The following is a 20793-nucleotide window of genomic DNA, read 5'->3' as shown; positions in this document are numbered from 1 at the left end:
TACGCTTTTGGCACATTTATATCTTTCATTTTGTTTATTGGAAAATGCTATCTTGCTCTAAGCCTTTTCAAAGTATTCAAAGGTTGATCGAGGCCTGCACACCAATCATCTGACTAATCCACTGTTTCCTAGAAACGGCCCTGGTCATCTCAGATCACACCTAGATTTCTACATTTCACTGAGCAGCATGGTCACTTTTGGGCACGTCACACTTTCAGCTTCAGAAGGTGACTGTTGAAAGCTCTGTTGTCATAAAGAGCAATTGGCATTTCATGAGAGTAAAATTATTTTGACAGCTGTAGTCCTTTTGATGACTTTTGTCACTAAATCACCCTTATGAGTTTTTGATTAAGGGCAGTGTTAGATGTGTATGAGCATATGGAGAATAAAGGGGCACTTGTCTAAAATCTTGAAAAAAAAAAAAAAGATTAAAAAATGTTTGTATATTGTGATTTGTTAAAATATGTTTTGTACAATAGTTACAACTAAAATGCCAAGATTCATAACACTTGGTAAAATGATTTTGTGCCTGTTTTTCCGAGTCTATTACATGAAGCTTTTTGCACTGCACCGTTCAAACTGCTGTCCCAAATACTACCGTACGAAGTGTCCAAGATCCTGCCTTTATAAATGACCTATGAAAACATGGCACTGAGAGAGCCACTAAATCTTGTGCAAATAATAGTTTTTACACAGCTAATTCTCCCTGTGCTCTAACCAAAAGCCAAACTCAGAATGACCCCAAATAATGCTACACTGAAGTGAAAGTAAAACACCATAATGATTTCCATTTCAGGCACAGTTTCACAGTTCTGGCTCTTTGCACAATTTTCTATACACCGCATGCCAACCCAAAGGCAATCTGTCAGGTACTGTAGCCACGTACCGTACAGTCCCTGCTCTTCTGTGTCAAGAGGAGAAGTGTCTCAACTCTTTTTTTTTTCTGCAAAAGGATCAAATCTAGTCCATCAGTCACAACTTCTGCTGCGCTGACACGCCCTTCCAGTAATCAAGAATGTCATGCAGGTCCTCTCCTTTCGCAAACTGGACCTTTTTACGAAGGGCGTTTCCAGCCGTAACGTAACACGCCTCATCACGCTGGCCTTTGCGATATGGACGAAATCGCTCCCAGATGCGCAGCGAACTCTCTGAGGAGTACTCTGGGCTGGAGGAGTAGCCGGAGTAGCTGGAATGGTGACGCACAGGTGAGAGTTGGGAGTAGGATGCTGCGTCTCTCCGGGTGCGGGTCAGAGGCTTCAGAAAAGACACCTTCTGGGCTGGGGAGCCCTGGTGGGAGCCTTCATAATAAAGAGCCGGGACAGAGTGGCGGTGCTCCGAGCAGTGGTAATCCTGCTGCACATCCAGCTGCTGCTGAGGCTGCTGTTGGGGCTGTTGATGGTAATGATGAGACCTCTGGTTCTCCTGATGCTGAACACCAACACCACTACTGTCGCAGCCACCACCACCCCCTCCTCCACAACTTCCGCTACCCACTAATGGGAGCCTTTCCAGGGGCTCTCCACATCCCACGGGGCTGGCCCGGTCAGGGTACGGCTGCTGGGTTTGGTTACACCCATCAGGACTCCGTGGCTCAGGGACATCCAGGCTATAAACCCTCGCTCCTCCACGGTCCCGGTCTCGCCCCATGGAGCCACAGGAGGTGGTGCTGCACTGTTTCTTCACTGCATTTACTCCAACACTCGCTGCGTCTGCGCTCATTTGCCGCTGGATGGGACGAACAGCAGTGGCTGGTGGAGGGGGACGATAGGGGGGGCTGACTACAAAACCTCCACCGGTGATACCTGGGCGCTCGGACAATGGGGCAGTCAAGGGAGGCATTGGAGTGGGAGTTGGGGCTTTGTTTAGGGCGTTGACCAAGCAAGTCTCTGCAAGCCCTGGCGAAAGCGGGATGAGGCCGCGGGTGAGTGAGGAGTTGCTGTTTGGGGGAGGGGAGGTGGGGTTTGACGATGACGTGGTGCTTGTGGAGACTCCTGAAGCAGCCACAGCGGCGGCGTCTAGTTTGAGGGCATCTATGCAGTTGTTAATTATCTGGTTCACCTTGTCCACCTCCATGGCAATTGTTGAGATTTCTGAGGCAGATCCACGGCCGTCATCATCCGAATCCTCTCCCATGTCTGTGCCATCGTCATCCCTTAGGTCTTCCGCCCTCAACCCACCATGACCATCGCTCATCCTCTCCATCCCTGCTCCTGAGCGTATGTCCATATAGTTTCCTTTGTTTGTGGCCAGTGCCTCTGAAAAGGCCGTGGCCATCTTTTCGACTTGTGGAATACAGGAGAGCCTGGAGGAGCTGGTGTTGGCTGAGTGGAGCATCCCCGAGCTGGAGGATGTGGACATGGGTAGCTTGCTTCCGTGATGGTGCTGGTATTGATGATGATCCCTGGACTGCTCCTGGAGTTTGTGCACCGCTGAGGGATCGTTGGCCACCGCGGCAGCCACTTCCGGGCCATAGCGCATTTCCAGGATGGTCTTCTTAACGCAGATGGATTTCTTCTTCTCGTCGTGCATGCGCTTCTTACGCAAGCAGTAATAGACGAACCCCAGAACGATTAACATACCAAAGAGGCAGCCCACGATCGTCATGATGTAGTGGGTGGTGGTGGAAGGAGCAGGGGGCATTTCATCCATATTCTGGGCCCGCGTGGCGAAGGAAATACAAGTGTGATTATAGCGCTGGGAGTTTCTGATGGATGCGACGCAGAAGGTGTAGTTGGTGTGCGGCTTGAGCTTGTTGAGGGTGATCAGCTCCTTGGTGTTCTTCAAATTCATGACGTCAGACACAAAAGTGTAGTTGTATTGTGTGAGAATGTACATTTTGCTGAAGGGACGGGGGATGTTGACAAAGAGAGACGCCGAGGACAGCGACACATGACGGAGCTTGATTGTCGGGGTGAAGTTTCTGTCCGTTGACGAAGTCGTGGAATGGTGGTCGGGCCCGTTCCCGCCAAACATATCCGGCCCGTAACCTGAAGGTCCGTCGAGATCCGGCGGTAGCGAGGTATATCCTGGTATCATCACTCCATCTCGGCAGCGGGTGGACAGGATGTTTTTGGCGTTGCGACTCGCTGGTCCGGCCGCGATGGGACTGAGTAACGGGTAGCCGAACATTTCTCGGGGAGTTTCGCACTGCAGTCTATCGTAGGTGTGCGTGACATTGTTGAAAGACTCCAGCCAGAACAGGAAGCTGTACAAGTCACAGCCGCAATGGAACGGATTGGCTGCCAGTTCGCACACCATTAGCCGACTGAGGACCGCAAATGTGGTAGGGTCAATGCGGGCGAGTTTGTTGGATGACAGGTCGATGCTGCTGAGGCTAGGGCACTCCCAAAAGGCATTGTTGGCGATGACTTCGATTAAGTTGTGTTGGAGAAAGAGACTGTTCATGCGGCCCAGACCTCTGAGCATGCCTTCGGTGAGGTTAGTCAGTTTGTTGTAGCCAAGCTGCAGAACCTGTCAAAACACAAGCGGAGTTTTAATATTTAACCATGTGTAAATGTTGCAGAGCATACTCACACTGGAGAAGTGTTCCTTCGGCAGAATCACACATAGGGAAATTAGGATGATTAAGGCAGCACTTGGTAATTGTCAGAGACTGTTCATAATAAATAATGGAACTGTTTATAAACCAAGCTGGGTTATAAAAACTAGCTGAAATGTCATGTTTTCTCAGTGACTATACGAGATATGTGTCAAAGGCAACTTTTTCAGTAATAGTTAGAATAATATAGTGTCTTAGTAGTTTTTTGAACAAAAAACATTGGCATTGTGACATTATAAGCCATTGTTTGTAAGGGATGTTATCGGTTTGATGGATGGGAGTTGTGGTCAATTGGTCATGGTGTTTTTTATGACTCCTTTTAAAAGCAGACACTTTGGGATCCATTCATTTTGAGGAGCTGCTTCAAAGTCTGGCTGAGACTTAAATGGATTTTTTTCCCCCACAGGAGAAGTACTGTATATGAGAACTAATTGCATCTAATATAAACATCCAACCTGTGGATTGGGTTTTTATTAGGAATGTACATGATTAGTCAGTTAATGGACTAATCCTCATTATGGCATAACTGATTAAAAAGTATGTTAATGATTCATCATTATGCTATGTTTGGAGGAAATACAGCATAATCAAAGTGCAAAACTGTGGCATTGTATTTTGGTTAATAATTCAACTCTTTAATGAGGTTTTAATGATATAACAATAATGTTTACAATCTTAAACTTAATAAAATAACAATGGCACTATGCAAGTGGTTAACAGTTAATGATACTGATTTGATAGAGTAATAAATAATCGACTAATGAAGTTGAGCAGAGTGTGCATCCCTAGGCTATATCCTTAGACATATACAGTGGGGGAAAAAAGTATTTGACCAAAATCCAATAGAAAGTCTATGGGAAACTGACCAAGTACTATTCCATTGTGTATGCAATACATAGATACAAGTTATAAAAGATTGTTATAAAGGAGACTACAATGTCCTAAATTTAGTTTGGTACAATGTATCAAGGTACTGTAAAATAAAGTGTGACCCAGGGGTTTTACTTTTCAATCGATGCCAAGAAGTAGTCTTGTATCGCAGCATTTTCTAGTCATACAGATCTTTTCCTTTATTGGCAAAGGCTCTAATTTCATGATCTGTATTGGGTTGTTTGAGTGTTGGAAACATTTCTGCCTTTCACCACAAGAGGCTTCGTCAGTAACTAACAATTGTTTTTCAGCAGGCTGAATATATAGATTGGGGGTAATTTACCAAGCATTTGACAAACGAGTACTGCATGCAAAAGTGGATTGGCAGCTAAGTCACGCAGCATTCTCTCATTTACAGATAAGGAGGCGTCAATATGTAATGCTAACAATTTTAAATTCGGTGCAACATGCCCACAAAAAGCTATATAATATTTTCCAGCTTGCACTCGCTGTTAAACTCTTGATAAATTACCCCCGTATAATATGAAGGAATTTACCTTTATTTGTTCCACCCATGTTTGTTCTAAAGAGCTCCTCTCAACATGCTCAATACCCTCTATAGCTTAGTGAGTACAAACTATTCTGTTTACATTGACATACTGCCTCATTAAATGTCTGTTGCCATGTCCTTAGAGTCATTAGGATGATGGTGCCCTTGATATTGTGTACACGACTTGGGACAGAGAATGCTCTGCTGCCTATTGAGTATAGGATTCCGTTTCTTTGCAACAATGGCCTCCTACACATTCCTTTCAAACCATCTCTTCACCTTCGCTAAACGTCCTCAACCCAGAACCGAAAATACTGTATTGAACCATTTTAAACGACTGAAAACATCAATCTTTCTCAACTAGCATGTGTGCATGTGTTGAAGGCCATTTTCAATCCAACCCAATGCAACATTTTGAAGAACATTTCACTCTCTTCCCAATAACCCTCAAAGCCACATAGCTGTCAATAAAAGCCCACAGCCCCTTTCCGACCGCGTCGAACTAACCGGATCAGCTCGACTCGTTTCCTCATTGACATTGGCACATGCTAAAAACTCAATTCGTTACATACAACCAGGGAAAAAAAACAACTTCTTTCCCCCTTACATTCCCATTCCCTTTTCAATTACCTGCAGATTGGCCTGTCCGGCGAACGCCCCGTCTTCGATGTAGCTAATCTCGTTCTTGGTGAGGTTCAGGTCGGTCAGATTAGTGAAGCGGTACATGGAGCTGAACAGCACGGCTTTCAGCTTGTTTTCATTCAGCCGGAGATCATGCACCGTGTTGTTGATGTGCTGAGGGATGGTCTCGAAGGGGGGCTGATTCTGGCTGCAGATCGCCAGCCACACATAGCCTTTGTCTCCCTCGATGAGCCAGCAGTCCGCCTCCGTGGCATGGGGCAGGAGAGAGAGCGCCAACGCGAACAAGAAGAGCGACGGGGTACAGCCTTGCATGGTGCCAATAGTGGGAAGTTGAAAATATCCTTTGGGAAATTGTTAGAAATTGCTTGGAGAGATCACTATATAGTGTTTCAGCAGAGGTACAGAGGGTTGGTAGTAGGCGTAGGAAGGCTTAAGTATTCCAGTCACAGCACGGTGGTCATTGCGGCAGGTAGCAGGTGGTCCGTGTCATATTGTGTCGGACGGCAGAGGAGGCTGACGCAGCATCTCTTCAAAGGCCTCTCACATGAATGGGTCCTTACGGTAAAGAAGACTCTGTAAAAGAGAAGAGGGATAGAGGGATGTATGAGAAACATGCAGGTAATTTGCATTTGAAAGCTACTGTGGGTGGTTTCGGGGATTGCTATAGACCAGTGGTTCTCATCTGTTGTAGCAAAATATCATGACAAGGCAATTACGGAAATAAACAAAAGTTATAAATGTTCAATGTTTCTTAAAAGGAATTTGCTGTTTGGCTGTTATGTGGTATTTCTTCAGACAGTTTTGTTGTTAGCAGCATTTATCATAGAACTACAGCATACATTTGTTAAGTGTGACGTCACGACTTCTGCTTCCGGGTCCTAGCAGACCGGCAAATATGCGAGAAAAAAACATAAAAACCTCTTAAAAACAACCATCAATATTTCTGAAACTCAACTGAGAGTTACTTAACCTACTTATTTCTCAGAGTAGTAAAAGTAGTAAAGTAATATTTACTAAAGTCACTACTTCCAGGGTTAGCGTAGCTGCTTAGTATTTCTCTCCGCTAACCCGGATGTACCGATTTTGGTAAATATTACTTTTAGAACAGTAGTTACAGCATTTTTGGCTGATGGGCCTGATAAATAAGTATGTTCAGTAACTCTCCCTTGAGTTTCAGAAATATTGATTGTGGTATTAAAGAGTTTTTTGTAGTTTCTCGCACAACTGCGGACCCGGAAGTAGAGCTGTGATCACCACTCAACAAACGTATATCAACGCGATTCATCAAAACTTTTGTGGCAAACCAATTGCAAAGGATCCCACAACCCACCAAATAAAGGTGCATTATGCAACTTTTTATGTGGGCAAAATATACTTCGATTTTGTCGTACTGTGTTACTTTAGTATTTGTATTATTAATAACTGTGTACTCATGGTAAATAATAACAAGCACATTGTTATATTTTACTTTCTTCATGAGATGTAACCAAGCTTTCCTTTGAACAGGGACAGCAGAATGAAGAGAAAAAGCGATATCTCCAACTTTTTTCTAAAGAAGCAAACAATCAGGTGCAGATCAGGGCCAAACAGGTCCCAGTCCCAGTGTCAGCTGTCAAAGCGAACCATATGTAGGAGGTGTATCACCAGCAGGTCACAGCAGTGAGCAGAGGCAGTAAATTGGGTCTTAAATTCAGATTGCGTGAGGATTTTCATGCAAAGTATTATGCTGCAATATCCACTGATAGTTTTATTATTAATTGAATTTAAGAAGAAGACCATGTGAGACAGTTAGAAGAATAAGAACAAGGCACTGAACTCCCCACACCCAGCGCAAGCATCACATGTGCACCAAAAAGACCAAGTGTTGTACATTAGCCAAGTACACAAACAACAACAGTATATTAGCAATGATCTAGACAAGCGTTGTCTACTTCTTGATCTAGTATAATAAAAAGTGTCTGTGATATTGACTACAGAAACAACATTGTTGGGCAAGGCCATGTAATGAGCGGGAAACATTCTGGTGTGTCTGCACGGATTAAAAGCAATGCCAGGTTTGCATTTTATGTGCATTGTGATGCTCATTGTCTCAGCCTTGTTCTTGTTGATGTGGTGAAGTCAGTGCCTGAAGCTGAGGAGTTTTTTGCACTTCTGCAGAGTATTTATAGGTTTGTGTCTGGCTCTGCTGTCCATATGAAGTGGCTTGATGTAGAAAAAGAAGCCTGGGGAACTTCAGCGACTTTCAGATGTTATGTGGGCTTGAGAGACAGGCTTCCAGCAGGTTTGAGGCTCTTGCAAGACATTTCACTTGAGAAGAATAGTGGAGAGAGGAATATAGAAGCAAAGGGACTTGACCTGCAGTTTATAGGACTTTTGGTTACTTTTTGTAAAGTGTTTGGGGAAGTGAAAATCCTGCCTGACATGCTCCAATCAAGAAGACTTGATCTGGTTAGAGCAATAGATCTTGTTGGCTCCCTTACAGACAAAAGCGACAGAAGTGACTGTACTTTTGGTTAATTATGGAAGGAGATTGAAGAACTTAAGCAACAGAAGCACAGAAGCACAAAACAAGAGATGACCAAAGACCAATTCCAAATTTCTGGACTCACTTGTAATGAGCACTGTTGGACAGAGTCACTCTGAGTTTACAAACAGTGAAGAGTTCAATAAAAGTACTTTCTCTCAGGTACTTGACTGTCTTAAAGCAGAAATAGAGAAGCGTTTTTTCAAAAAGAACTGTGAGATAATGGAAGGAGAGCAGTCTCTTGACCCCAAAAGAGGAACTCCTGCTTGCTTTGGGGAAAACATTCGAGTCAGATTTAGAAGACCTTCAGCATGAGCGTCATGAAACGAGTCGGCTTCTTATAAAGACGGGAGAAAAGTGGAGAGAGAACAGCTTCTCTACTTCAGTGTGTGGGTTTTTTGGAACCTTACAAAAGAACTTACATGAACTTTTTAGGCTTAGTAAAATTTCAGCTGTGATTCCAGTTAGCACTGCGTCCTTCGAAAGAAGTTTCACTGCCCTTAAATAACAAAACCCACCTCAGGACCATAATAGCAGATGATAGATGAAGTAACCTGGGTATACTCAGTGTCGAGTCAAGGAGTAATATTCCATTAAAGGAATAGTTAATCGTTTTTCCATAATGAGATATGTTGTTACCTGAGCTTAGATGAGTTGATACGTGCCTGTCTGGTCTGTGTGCCCGTGGTAGAGCTTGGACACTTATAACTTCACATTTAGTTTCGCCTCACCAGAAGCGCAGAATGATGCTGTTTTGATTTGTTTTTGTGAACCTGGTGGTGTCCTATACCACTGGGTCATACCTGCATCTGCCTATTGAAGTTTATCATTAGAGTCCGTTTCAAAGGGCTCTGTGGTTTTTGGTTTTGCTTCTATTCTTCTTCTTCATCTGCCTCGTCCTGCCTTGTTTTGACAAATCCAAGTTTACCTCCGTTTTTGTTTACTACTGGCTTTGATTAAGTCCAAGGAGAACTTTGAGTCCTTGCTTATTTCTATTTTTGCTGTATATTTCATTTATAATACATTGCACAGTACTTTGCCGCCCCCGTTTTAAAAGTCTGCTGCAAACATCACATTTTCCAGTCTTATATCCCAAAGCTTCACTTAAAGCAGTACTAAGTAACGTGTTTACCTTAATAAATCATTTTCGTAGTCCCTGTGGGGGTAATACAAGTGTTTATGGGATGATTGGAGGGTCTTTCATCTCCCCCTGGTGTCTCTGGCCACAAAAAATGTTTGCAACTTGAGTGCCACCGGTCCGGAGAAAGCAATACACACTAATAGAATCACGAAGAAGAAGCTAACATGCTAACGGGCAAAGCTAACAGCGGGCTAGCGTCACTTTAAACAGTATTTACAGCCAAGTTTGAGTGAAAAAAATTATTTCCGTTGTATAATTGGATGCACAGTAACCCTCTCTCCCTTCGCCTTTTCTGTCAGCGGAGTATTTATTCTCCAAGACAATTAATAAGTTATAAAATCGTAACTTGCTACGACACCTGCAGTTGCGGTTATGGCCTCTAGGGGGAAGAGTTAATTAGTACTGCTTTAAAATCCCTTATGAAAATGTTGTCCTGAATAAAATATCCTAAATTTTAAGTCTATAGCTTTAAACCTTTAAACTCTATCTGGTTCATTTTGTCGCTGAAAATAAAGGAAACCTATCTCCGACGACATCAAATGAAAGAATTTGCATGACATTTTTAAAAATCACATCGTCAGTAAACCAACCCCAAAGCTATCCCTCCCTCCCTCCCTCTTTTCATCCGCGGTGTCTCGCCTTAAAATGGCCATTATCAGAACACCGCCCCGGGACCCATTTTACACACAACACCTGCCCTCTCTTGTCCCCCCACTTTCCCGTCATTTTGCCTAATCAGCCCGGTCACCGCGCTCCCACCGTCCTCCTGCCAATCACCCGCCCTCCTCAGAGAGCGCCGCTTCCTCTTTTAGACACCGGCGCGGCATTAATCACGCAAATGCTGACAGCACATTGTCTCTTCTTGTCGCTCTCTCGCTTTGACACCGCACTGCCAAAAAAGAAGCGTAAGCTCTCTATCCGATCTGCATGTCATTTGAATAGCAGTCAGGCATCAACCCGGAGAACGGGATTAGGCGCCTGTTGCATCATGACGGGCATTGTATTTGAAACCCCGCAATTACATAAAACTTGGAGAGAAAAAAAAGAAACGATCCATTGAGCGCGGAGACCTGATGCGACCTCGCTGTTAAACAATGTTCGCTTTCATCTCGCTGATTCCTGTGCATTCTAAGATGTTCCCCGCTCTACCCACACATCCAGCGTCGATTATCACCTTTTATCTACAAAGACAAGAAACATCTATCATTGATATCTGAAAAACCAGGACATGAAGCTTTTAGGGCCAATAATGTGTTTGTTGTACTGTACTCAAACTCATTTTGGGCCATGGACCAAAGTTCAGCCCCCACGGCAGGTCGTGGCCCGGATGTTTTGTAACGGACTGTGGCCTAATAATGATCATCGGTTTGCGCTTATTGCGATGGTGTCACATGTTCGTCAAATTGCTTATAAAGTCATTATTCATTCACTCAGCACTCGATGGCATATGTTACTATTGTGGCAACAGCCGCCCTGGGGCAGACTGACCAAGGGAGCTTGTTCCAAAGTTTAGGTCCAGCGACCCAATTACACAATGGAGATCATATTTTCCACTCAAACTTGGCTGAAATACGGTTTAAGTGGTGCTAGCCCACAGCTAGCTTTTCCCGTTAGCCTGTTAGCTTCTTCTTCGTGATTCCAGTAGTGTGTATTGGGGCCACCCAGTGCATGCAGGTTTTCTGGCCAGAGCGCCGCTGCAAGTAGAGCTGTGCAATTAATCGAAATTTGATTACGATTTCGATTATTACACTAAACGATTAAAAAAATAGCATAATTATTATATCTTTTCCAAAAAAAAAATTCAATTATTTTTTTTATTTCTTTTTTTTTATTTAAAAAAAAAAAAATCTTGCATTATTTCATGGGATTATTTTCCCTTCGCTTTTCACCTGACATGGTTCTTGTTTTTGCCTGACATAAAAACAAACAGTGCTGTGTGATGATGTCATCAGGCCGCGCTGCTCAGTTTACTTGCGCAGGTGTGAGGGCTGGCCAGCAGGGGGCAGGTGTGAAACAGAGACCTCTCCTTAATCGAGGCAAACTTGAAATCATTTGTACTTTTATGACTGTTCAGAAAACAGAAAATATTCAGCTGAGTTTTTTTTATTAATACATATATAAATAAAATAAAGACTTTTTGTTAAAGGCAACAAATAATCGTTTGAATAATCGTGATTTCAATTATGACAAAAATAATCATTATTATTTTTTCAATAATCGAGCAGCCCTAGCTGCCAGCCATTTTGAGCGTTTGATACAAACAAATCTGATAGTCAGGGCTCACAGCACATATAAATGAAAGGCTTGTTGTTATTGGTCAGCGTCATTATCTGATTTTTATATATATATAAACAAGATGGAACAAGTTGATTTAAGGTGATTGTAAACACGAATCTTAAAAACATGGATGCTCGAGATAGAGTGGATTGAGTTGGGTAAGTTATTCATATAATATATATGTAATGAGTGAATTACTGACATTGCTAACCCCATGCGAATGCCCATAAAATGTACCGATGTCCTATGATCATTTCCGTTTTACCGACGTCCCGTGCAAAAAGGGCTTGCAGTATTTAGAAATGTAGTTATGCAAAGTACCTGCAGAGGGAGCAGTTCTCTTTGTGGAAGCATAACATAGACATAATACTAATAGACTCCGCCTCCTCACTCCTCCATGTTTGCCATAATAACTACGTTCGAGGGGGAAATCATGGCGGATTCAGACTCCTCCTACCCTGCTGTGACGGAACATGTTCCTAAAAAGGGCATAAGGGCGGGATCTTCACTGTAGCAGGGTGCGTAGTTTGGGTCGTAGCCATGCCTGCGCCATTAGATCTAATGCTAACGGCCTGTCAGTCAAAGTCCGACCCTCATTAGTATGCTTCTTTAATTGTAAGTATCCATCCATTTTCTTCCACTTTTCCGTTCCCGGGTCGTGGAGGCAGCTGTTGGTGCTGCCCAAATCCCATTGCACCAGCCCCTATGGCTCCTCCTGCAGGTGGTGGGTCCACAGAAGTATGGCCTCATGATTTTAACTGGGCCTGTTGGTCTCTCATAAGGGGCTTCTGAATTCTAATTGTAAGTAACCCAGTGTTATCACTGGAGCAATATCTAGGTGTAGCAAGTTCCAACAAATTAGAAACCAGGCTTTACAGTTAATTAAAACGTGGAAAGTGCAATGCTAACTCATAGAAAACTAGCTTGTTTTGCTGCCCACATATGGAGGTACTGCAGCAATGGCTGACAATGGCGGCCCCTAACGTCGTGGTCCTAAAGCAGTGCAACCATCGGCCATTGGTGTGAAGTGAAAATGTCATTTTTACACTGACGTAGGTAAGTTTGATCAAGTTACGAACAATAAAAACATGGTATTCAAGATGTGTTAGTTAAACAGGAAGAAGAAATCTTATTTGTGTAGCGCCTTTGGCATGAAACAAGTCCTCCAAAGCACACTGCCCTTGGGGTAGACAGACAAAAGCACAGCTGCCAATCTGTGCCACTGGACCCGCCCGACCACAACTGACCGCTCACTCACATGCCACTCACCCAGCTACTTACGGTCCCCCATCCTAGCACTAACCAGGCCCCTCCGGCTTAGCTTTAAGATCTGACAAGTTTGAGCATCCACTAAGTGGCACTCAAACGTGTGCAAATGAAATTTTAAAAACCTCCCTGATGACGGAAAAACATGATTCAAATTTCCAAAATGTCAGCGTCGTTAAGTATATTAAATCCAGCCAGGATTCATTTCCAACGGTTACCCATGTTCATAGAAATTATTTTTTCCCCCTCAATATGTTCTGCCACATCTCCACAGCCACAGAACTAATGAAACCACAGAGAGCTGTTTTAATAAAGCAAAAAAAATGAGGAGCAGCAACCTTTTAACAAAACATGTTTTTCGGTGAGTGCTATTTGGACTCTTTCTGGTGAATTTGGGCAGAACCAAACTTGATTAAAATTTCTAATAAGCAAAGCGTGATATAGTGAACAAATGCATGATTCTCCCATCATGGGTCTAAGCGCCAGAGTTTCCTCAAACGGTTTCATCACGCCTTTATCATTTATCTGTCTCTCATTAGATTTTCTATAAAATATATCTCCTGTGGTAGAAATCCAAGCTTCTTTGTAATTGGGACAGAACGGAGGCACTTTCAATCAGACACGGCGCACACACTCCCTGGAGCGAGAGCAGAATTGGGTTCATAATCCCATCAAATTACTTCATCTTCATTATTGCGCAAATGATTACACAGTTTGCATATGTTATGAGATTTGGTGTGAGGGCAGGAATGTGTTTCGCCTTGCCGAATCGCCAACACTAACTAACTGCAGATTGGCTTTTATGATGGCACAAGAATGGTACAAAGCCTAACTCACTAATATGTAGGCCATGCAGTATAGACTTGTTGCCAAATCCACCGGCCTCTCCCCTTCCTTTATCTCTCTTTGCTGCCACAACCAAATGACACATTTCATTACTCAGGATTAGGGCTGGTTACCGTTAAAGCAGTACTAAGTAACTCATGGCCCGAGAGGCCATAAGTGCCACTTAAGGTGTTGTAGCATGTTGCATTTTTTACTCATTAATTGTCCGTAAGAGTAAATACTACGCTGACAGAAAAGACAAAGGGACACAGGGATATTGTACATCCAATGACACAATGGAGATACATTTTTTTCAATCAAACTTGGCTTTAAATACTGTTTAAGTGGTGCTAGCCCGCAGCAAGCTTCGCCCGTTAGCCTGTTAGTTTCTTCTTCGTGATTCCATTAGTGTGTATTGGAGCCTCCGACCCGGTGGCAGTAAAGTTGCATTTGTGGTTGTCTGGCCAGAGACACCAGGGGGAGATGAAAGACCGTCCAATCATCCCTAAAACACTTGTATTACCCCCAGAAGGACTGCGAAAATGATTTATTATGGTAAACAAGTTACTTAGTACTGAATTAAAGTTGGTTTAGATACTGGTACATTAACAATACATTTTCCCGATACTTAAATATTTGTTTACAATATCGGGTTCGTCTCCAATGTCAAGTCGCGTGTAAAAAAAACTGGGGAATAATTTGTGAAAAAATGGGACAAAAAAGTAAAAAAAAAAATTAGCTACAACAATTAGGGGAAAAAATTGGGGCAAAAATATGAGAAAAATGTGTCAAAAAAATTAGGGAAAACGGGGTAAACTTTTTAAAAATGGGACACCAACCAAGTCATTTCCTGTCATGCTGTCCCTGGACCAACAGCATCAAAACTTGGATCTAAAGATATACGTTTTTACACAGGTACTTTTCGATACCAGTTGTACCTAACCTTTTTTTTTCTTGATACCACACTGGCATTGTTGAACAGCACCCAACCCTACTCAGCATGGACACCACATAGGCTCCCGTATCCATGTTGAGGCGTTATCCGCATACAGACCATCCATATTTCACTGTTGGCTTTCACGGTGATGTAAAAAGACGATTGTTGCCATGGATGCTGACAAGCCCGGGACGTAGAGGTTTCCGTTTATGAATGAAAATGATGAAAGGGCATTCTACAGATCTATACAGAAGGCAACGTGTCATACATAGTTTAGGGGAGGCCAGATAGAAGGTTTATGTAGAACTGAAAGCCTCTGGCCTTTATCTTCACAAACCCGTGTGTGCTCTGAATCAGCCACAAATCTCTCAACAGTACGATGATTACGCCTAATCTTTCGTGAAATATCGAAGGTTTTCATACCTAGACCAAGGCATTCAACTATTTCACGCTTTTCATCAGCAGAGAGACCCTTTTTCTTTCCCTTATTGCTTGAAAATGGTGGTCTGCATGATTATGTGGGACGCCCTTTTTCAGTCGTTTTTCCCTTAACTGGACTTAACCTGACAACTAATCTTCCCAGGTCTCTGAGATTGATGTCAGTGATTCAAAGAGCACTTTTTTTTTTAACCTTTATAACTCTGAAATACAATTTGCATAATTATTCTCAACGTAGTGTAGAGTTTTATTACACATCTATTCTATGGCTTTTGTCTTCAACCCTATATGCAGTGGGACTCCCATTAGCCTGGGGCCTATCTACAGCCTGTACATCCAAGGGAGTGGGAACTCTCCTTCAAAAGTAGGAGGTTTCTCTTCTCTCACACTGGGTTATGAGGGTCAAAGAAAGTTGGAAACCTGGGCAATCCATCCTTATCTCACTGCTGACTGTTCATTTGGACACTACGTATATCTGTCTGTCTATGTCTTTGCTCGTTTCCAGACTGTTCCTGCTTGTAAATGAGAAATACATGCCCCGCGAGGCAAATACTGTTGGGATATTGATGCAAAAACAACTTGATTAGGCCGTGACAAGAAGGCCGTTCGTCCGTAAGATCAAGCCAATCAACAAACCTCTACTTTAAAAGCTCCGACCTTGAAAAGAGGTATAAGCAGGGAGCACAAAAAATAATAATACACAATCCCTTCGCCCTGGCATTAAAAATTCTCCAAGACTCGCATCGACGCAGGTGCTAACATCGCAGAGAGAAGTCCCCTCGCTTCCACTGGCGCATACCGAAGCTCGACAATTGATTTCCTCTCCGCCGCTCCCGTCACCGGCTCATCCCGACCACATGAGACGTGATCTCATTCAATGCTCCACATACTCAGACCCAGAAGCCCGAGAACAGAGAGGGAGACGTGCTGCGCCGCGGGTCCCCATGCATGTGCGCTCATGGCATGGCGGGGCGGGGAGGGGAGTGTGGGTGTGTGTGTGTGGGGCGGGGGTATTACATAATTAGGAGAACCTGCCCGGGGGGGAAAAGAACGTGACTCAGAGCAAAGATCCCCTTTGTGACTGTGTGACAATGTGGAGTGGAGTGTACTGTACCGAACGCTGCTTTAAGCTTAAATCGGCGGAGTGAGGTGAGATCGAAATAGCATCCACATGTCTCACTGCGGCGGGGAAATCCGAGTGGAGCAGAAATCCACAGAACTTGAGATGAGCGGAAAGCTTAACCCGGAGCACACGCAGTCAAGTGAGCGCACTTCCACTCGCTTAATTGCCCCTGGACGTTGCGAACTTGTCTGTCCCACTTTCGCGACGCCCATGCCAGAAACGCACGGCACCCCCTTCCTAATCCATCCCCGGGAACGCGGCAAGTGCCACGGATCGTAAAGAGGCTACAGCTGGAGTTAGCGAGCCCTCCAGAACGACTTGGCACACTTACCTTACGAGCGAGGTAGGCCGTGTAGTGCAAGTCTGCCCGAGTGTGTAGCGGTCATTGATGGAGTGGGATACTACAAGCTGCACCTGGACACTCCTCCAGGGCGGACAAAACAGTAGGGCTAGGACAAAATATCCTTTTTTTGCAATATATCACTCTAATTTTTGCCACAATACCAAGTATCGACTTTGCATTACAGTGTTGAGATGCTTTTCCTCAAAGTTTTGTTTCTTGAAGTATTATATAAAATGAGAAGCTTAGATTAGACACTGACGAAATGTATAAGACAAACGTCGCCACAGCGAGGACACAAACACCCTGTCTTAAATTCTAGATAAAACGTCCTGACCCCGGCCAAGCAGGTGTCCTTTAGCTGTGCAAAGGTTACAATGCATACTTGTCAGTTGTCCATAAACCATAAGTAATATGATTACAATAAACATATAGTAATATACAGTTGGATTTCCATAACACTGTTGATTGAAATAAAGCTATTTGCAATCGGCCTCTGTTTATGCGCCGCTTTATGTTTGGAAGTAGGGCTGAACGATATTGAAGTAAGTTGCGTTATGCGATACGGCTCTGCAATATCACGATGACGATGTTATTCCGATATTTCACAAAGCCATTTCAACGCGTTATGTTCCATTCTAATTAAACCCGAATCATAAGTAACTCGTTTTTCAGCAAACTGTGTCAAAACTGTGTGATGATGTCATCAGGCCGCGCTGCTCAGTTTACTTGCGCAGGTGTGAGGGCAGGCCAGCAGGGGGCAGGTGTGAAACAGAGACCTCTCCTTAATCGAGGCAAACTTGAAATCATTTGTACTTTTATGACTGTTCAGAAAACAGAACATATTCAGATATTGCATCACTTAATATTGCTATTCGATATTTTTTTAGATATATTGTGCAGCCATATTTGACAAATTTTTATCTTGCATTTTTATCTATCTTTTTTGAGGAACAGTTTGTTTGTACACTTTGTAATCTTAAAGGAACAGGCCACCGTTTTAACATACTGAGATATGTTCTTACCCAAGCTTAGACGGGTTGATGCGTACCTGTCTGGTAGAGCGAACCCGTGGAAGAGCGTGGTAGCTTCCAACTTCACCCCTGTTTGGAGCTCTAGGAATCCATTGGGAGAGGCCAAATGCTAACCACATCTTTGGTCGTTTTGCGTGACTGAGGGCACGCAAAAAGACCAGACAGGTACGCATCAACTCGTCTAAGCTCGGGCAAGAACATATCTCAGTATGGAAAAACGGTGGACTGGATCGGCCACTGTGTATCGTGATACGTATCGGATTATGGAAAAAGTGTATCTCCCCAGCCCTAGTAAGCAGACAGGGCGCTTTCCTGGGGCCCCCACATCGACTACTGCGGTCCCCAAGGTGTACTTTTCTGTTTTTGTTGCTATTCAAGAAGCTATTCCTTTTTGCCACAGCCCTATCTCACATCACTGTGAGTAATGCAAATGCAAAGTCATATACTGTAGCATGAGAGATTGGTAAAAAACTGCCATTAGGATGCTGAAACATTGGTAAGTGAAACATTGGTGTGCGTCAAAAACAGTCACAAGATCGACTCTTAAAGAGCTCCCATACATTTAACGGCATAAATAAGGTATTGCGAAATGAGAAAATTATTATGACATTTTAGCAATATGGACAATTGTATTATATTGTGAGCTGTTAGTATAAAATGAGTCTCTGTTAATATGCCCACTCCTGGGTTCCTGTCAACGCTGCCCAATATCAAATGTTCTTCCTCCCAACAGCGTTTTACCCCGGGTCCCCACAAACGCTAGAGACCTCTATCCGGAGATGAAAACACCATATAGTTCACAGTTCAGGTTTCAAAGCAAAGACCCAATCCCTTGAGAAAAACGGGTTCAGCAAATCATGCGAGCCAGCCAGCGTCATGCTTAAAGACATTACAGGGAGGGTGCGGGTTAAGGTCAGGGCAAGCTGTTCAATGATGCTTCACATCTTCATCTCAAAGGCTCATAGGGGTGGGGTTAGATACGGGTCATCTCTCTTGATTAATCCCATGTAGACAAGTGGATTACCCTTGTCATTTTGCGTTTTACAGAATAGAGAATTGCGTAGCTGCTGTATTGTCGTCCGTCCACATAGCGCATTTCAAGCCCTACAGTGTTCAGGGCGCAGTACGCTGCTTCATTCTACCCTGTGCTTGTAGTGTTTCAATTACATGTAGCACTTATGTAGTAGCGGGCACTGCAATGGATGATACACGCAATACTGGAATACACACAATAATGAAGGCACTAAAATATAGCCAGAAAAGTTTGAGGACAAATACCGTATTTTCCGTTTGGCGGAGGTGCGTCTTATACTCCGAAGCGACTAATATTTGATTTTTCTTTCTTTTTTTAAAATTCAAATACATAATTTTGCCACTAGAGGGCACTGCAGGCTAATTGAGAAGCAGAAAGAAGGTTAGGAGTGAGCGAGAAGCGGAGGTTACTTAACAAAGCTAATCACGGGCTAAAAGCTAGCTGTCCAGTGGTATGTTCCTTATGCTTTTGTTATCTGAACAGACACCTATTTAGTTTGTTGTGTAATGTGTTACGCTAGCATACCGTACGCCTATTCAGCCTGTTGTTTTTTTTTCTCATTAGGCTTATTGTCCAGAAAATACAGTGCCTCCTTTTGATGGAGCTTGAACGTTGTTCAGAAGTTCCAAGTCAGAAACTAGAGGAAAGAAGTCGCTAAAAGACAACTCTGAAGGTAAGCTAACGAGGCTACAGTTGCTAATGCTACTGCCTCGCAATATCATCTACAATGACTGTGGTATGAGGTGAAATATCATAAAACTACTCATAAATCACGTATTATGTGCTTTTTTTCCAGAGGTTTGGGGTCAGTCTGTAGTATTAGCACACAAGCAGGGAAGAGGGTTCCAAAATAGGCATAGGCTGTGTTTTGACATAGGCCTGCACTATATAGTAAACTATAGTCCACTGATTCTTATCTTATCGTTACAAACATTTAATTTATGAAACAGAATGACAGTTTTGGCACTTTTGCAGCTTTTTTATTTGACACAACAAAATAAATAAATAAACCACTTTGGCGTTAGTTCAAAGGCAGAAAGTAGGTCAGCCCGGTGTCCGAAAGCCAGCAGGATGAGTGCACTACTTCTGCTAAAAGTCTGGGAATAAGGTATTTCTGCTATAAAGACTCATGAGAAAGTGGAACATTTGTCAGATGCGTTTTATTTCACATGGATTTTACGTGAATAAAGAAAATTATTGGATTATTTGCCTTTTTGTCTGAGAGTAGCTGTAGTGGTGCTGTAGTATCGCATTATAAGTCAAACTTGAATCTGTCACAGACACAGATTTGGCGTCACGTCTCTCTCATGTCAGAGACGCCTCTAGACTCAGTGAAATACTCCAGTATTGTACCAAAGAATTCATTAGTATGATGTCAACAAAAAGAAAAACACTAAGGAAGTAGTAATATTATTCTTATTTGTGATGTGACACAGATGAGCAGAGACAGAGACAGACCTGCTCAGATGATGGAACTGTAGCCGGACATGCAGACTAAACGTCCAACCTGGTCTGGAAATAAAACCCAGGCCTTCTTGCTGTGAGGCCAAAATTCCACAGCTACTCGCTTCAATCATTGCCATTTCAATGAGAAAACCAACTTACATCTAGAGCCATGAAACTGAAAGTTCCATCTGCTGCTGAGAGAGCGTCACGTCAACTATCTACGTTCTATCTGCTCCACAGGCAAAACGCAACACCAACTGGGAAGTCATGTGACGAGCCCGTGATGGACAAAAGCTGACATTTCTGACAGGTAGAGACATTTTCCCGGACAGTATTCTTGCCATGCTGTTGCCATGAGCCTAAATGTCATGCTTCAGATTTTGAGGATAAGAAAATCTCTCTGGTTCTACAAATAACAGCATCGCTACAGAGCTGGAAAATACGATTCGGGCCTTTATGTGATTGACGTGCAGATAAATGGCAGTACCTTTCACTCTGTACTTGAGTAAGTTTAAAGCAGCGGTCGTCCTGTTTTGGATACTCTAAAAATAGCTCAAAATGTTATCCCTGAAGAGAAAAATGAGTTCCTGAGCCGCCGTATTGATTTCAGTTGTCAATATTCAGTTGTAATATTTGAAAATGAAACAATGTTCATATTATTGTATGTTTGACTGACCAACACAAGGTATATATTCTTCACAGAGATTCTCCATCTGGTACTTGAGCAGTCCCAGGTATTTCCTTTCTACTGTATCTTGAAATTCCATTGGAAAGTTATTAGTATGTAA

General features: G+C 43.2%; 1 protein-coding gene across 1 annotated transcript in view; it reads right to left on the bottom strand.

Moving 5' to 3' along the window:
* Nucleotides 1-112: 112 nt before the first annotated feature.
* The window catches only part of elfn2b (extracellular leucine-rich repeat and fibronectin type III domain containing 2b), a 232087-nt gene continuing 211406 nt past the window's right edge, over nt 113-20793 (bottom strand). Inside the window, exons 4-5 of the mRNA XM_079565320.1 lie at nt 5610-6194; nt 113-3471 (exon numbers count right to left, since the gene is read on the bottom strand). Of these exons, the coding sequence (XP_079421446.1) occupies nt 973-3471; nt 5610-5933 (2823 nt within the window). The 5' untranslated portion in view covers nt 5934-6194 and the 3' untranslated portion in view covers nt 113-972. The remainder of the gene's footprint in view (nt 3472-5609; nt 6195-20793) is intronic.

The sequence above is a fragment of the Gobius niger genome, assembly GCF_951799975.1.
Source record: "Gobius niger genome assembly, chromosome: 10".
In the NCBI taxonomy this organism is placed as follows: domain Eukaryota; kingdom Metazoa; phylum Chordata; class Actinopteri; order Gobiiformes; family Gobiidae; genus Gobius; species Gobius niger.
This window is presented reverse-complemented; position numbering and strand designations above follow the sequence as displayed.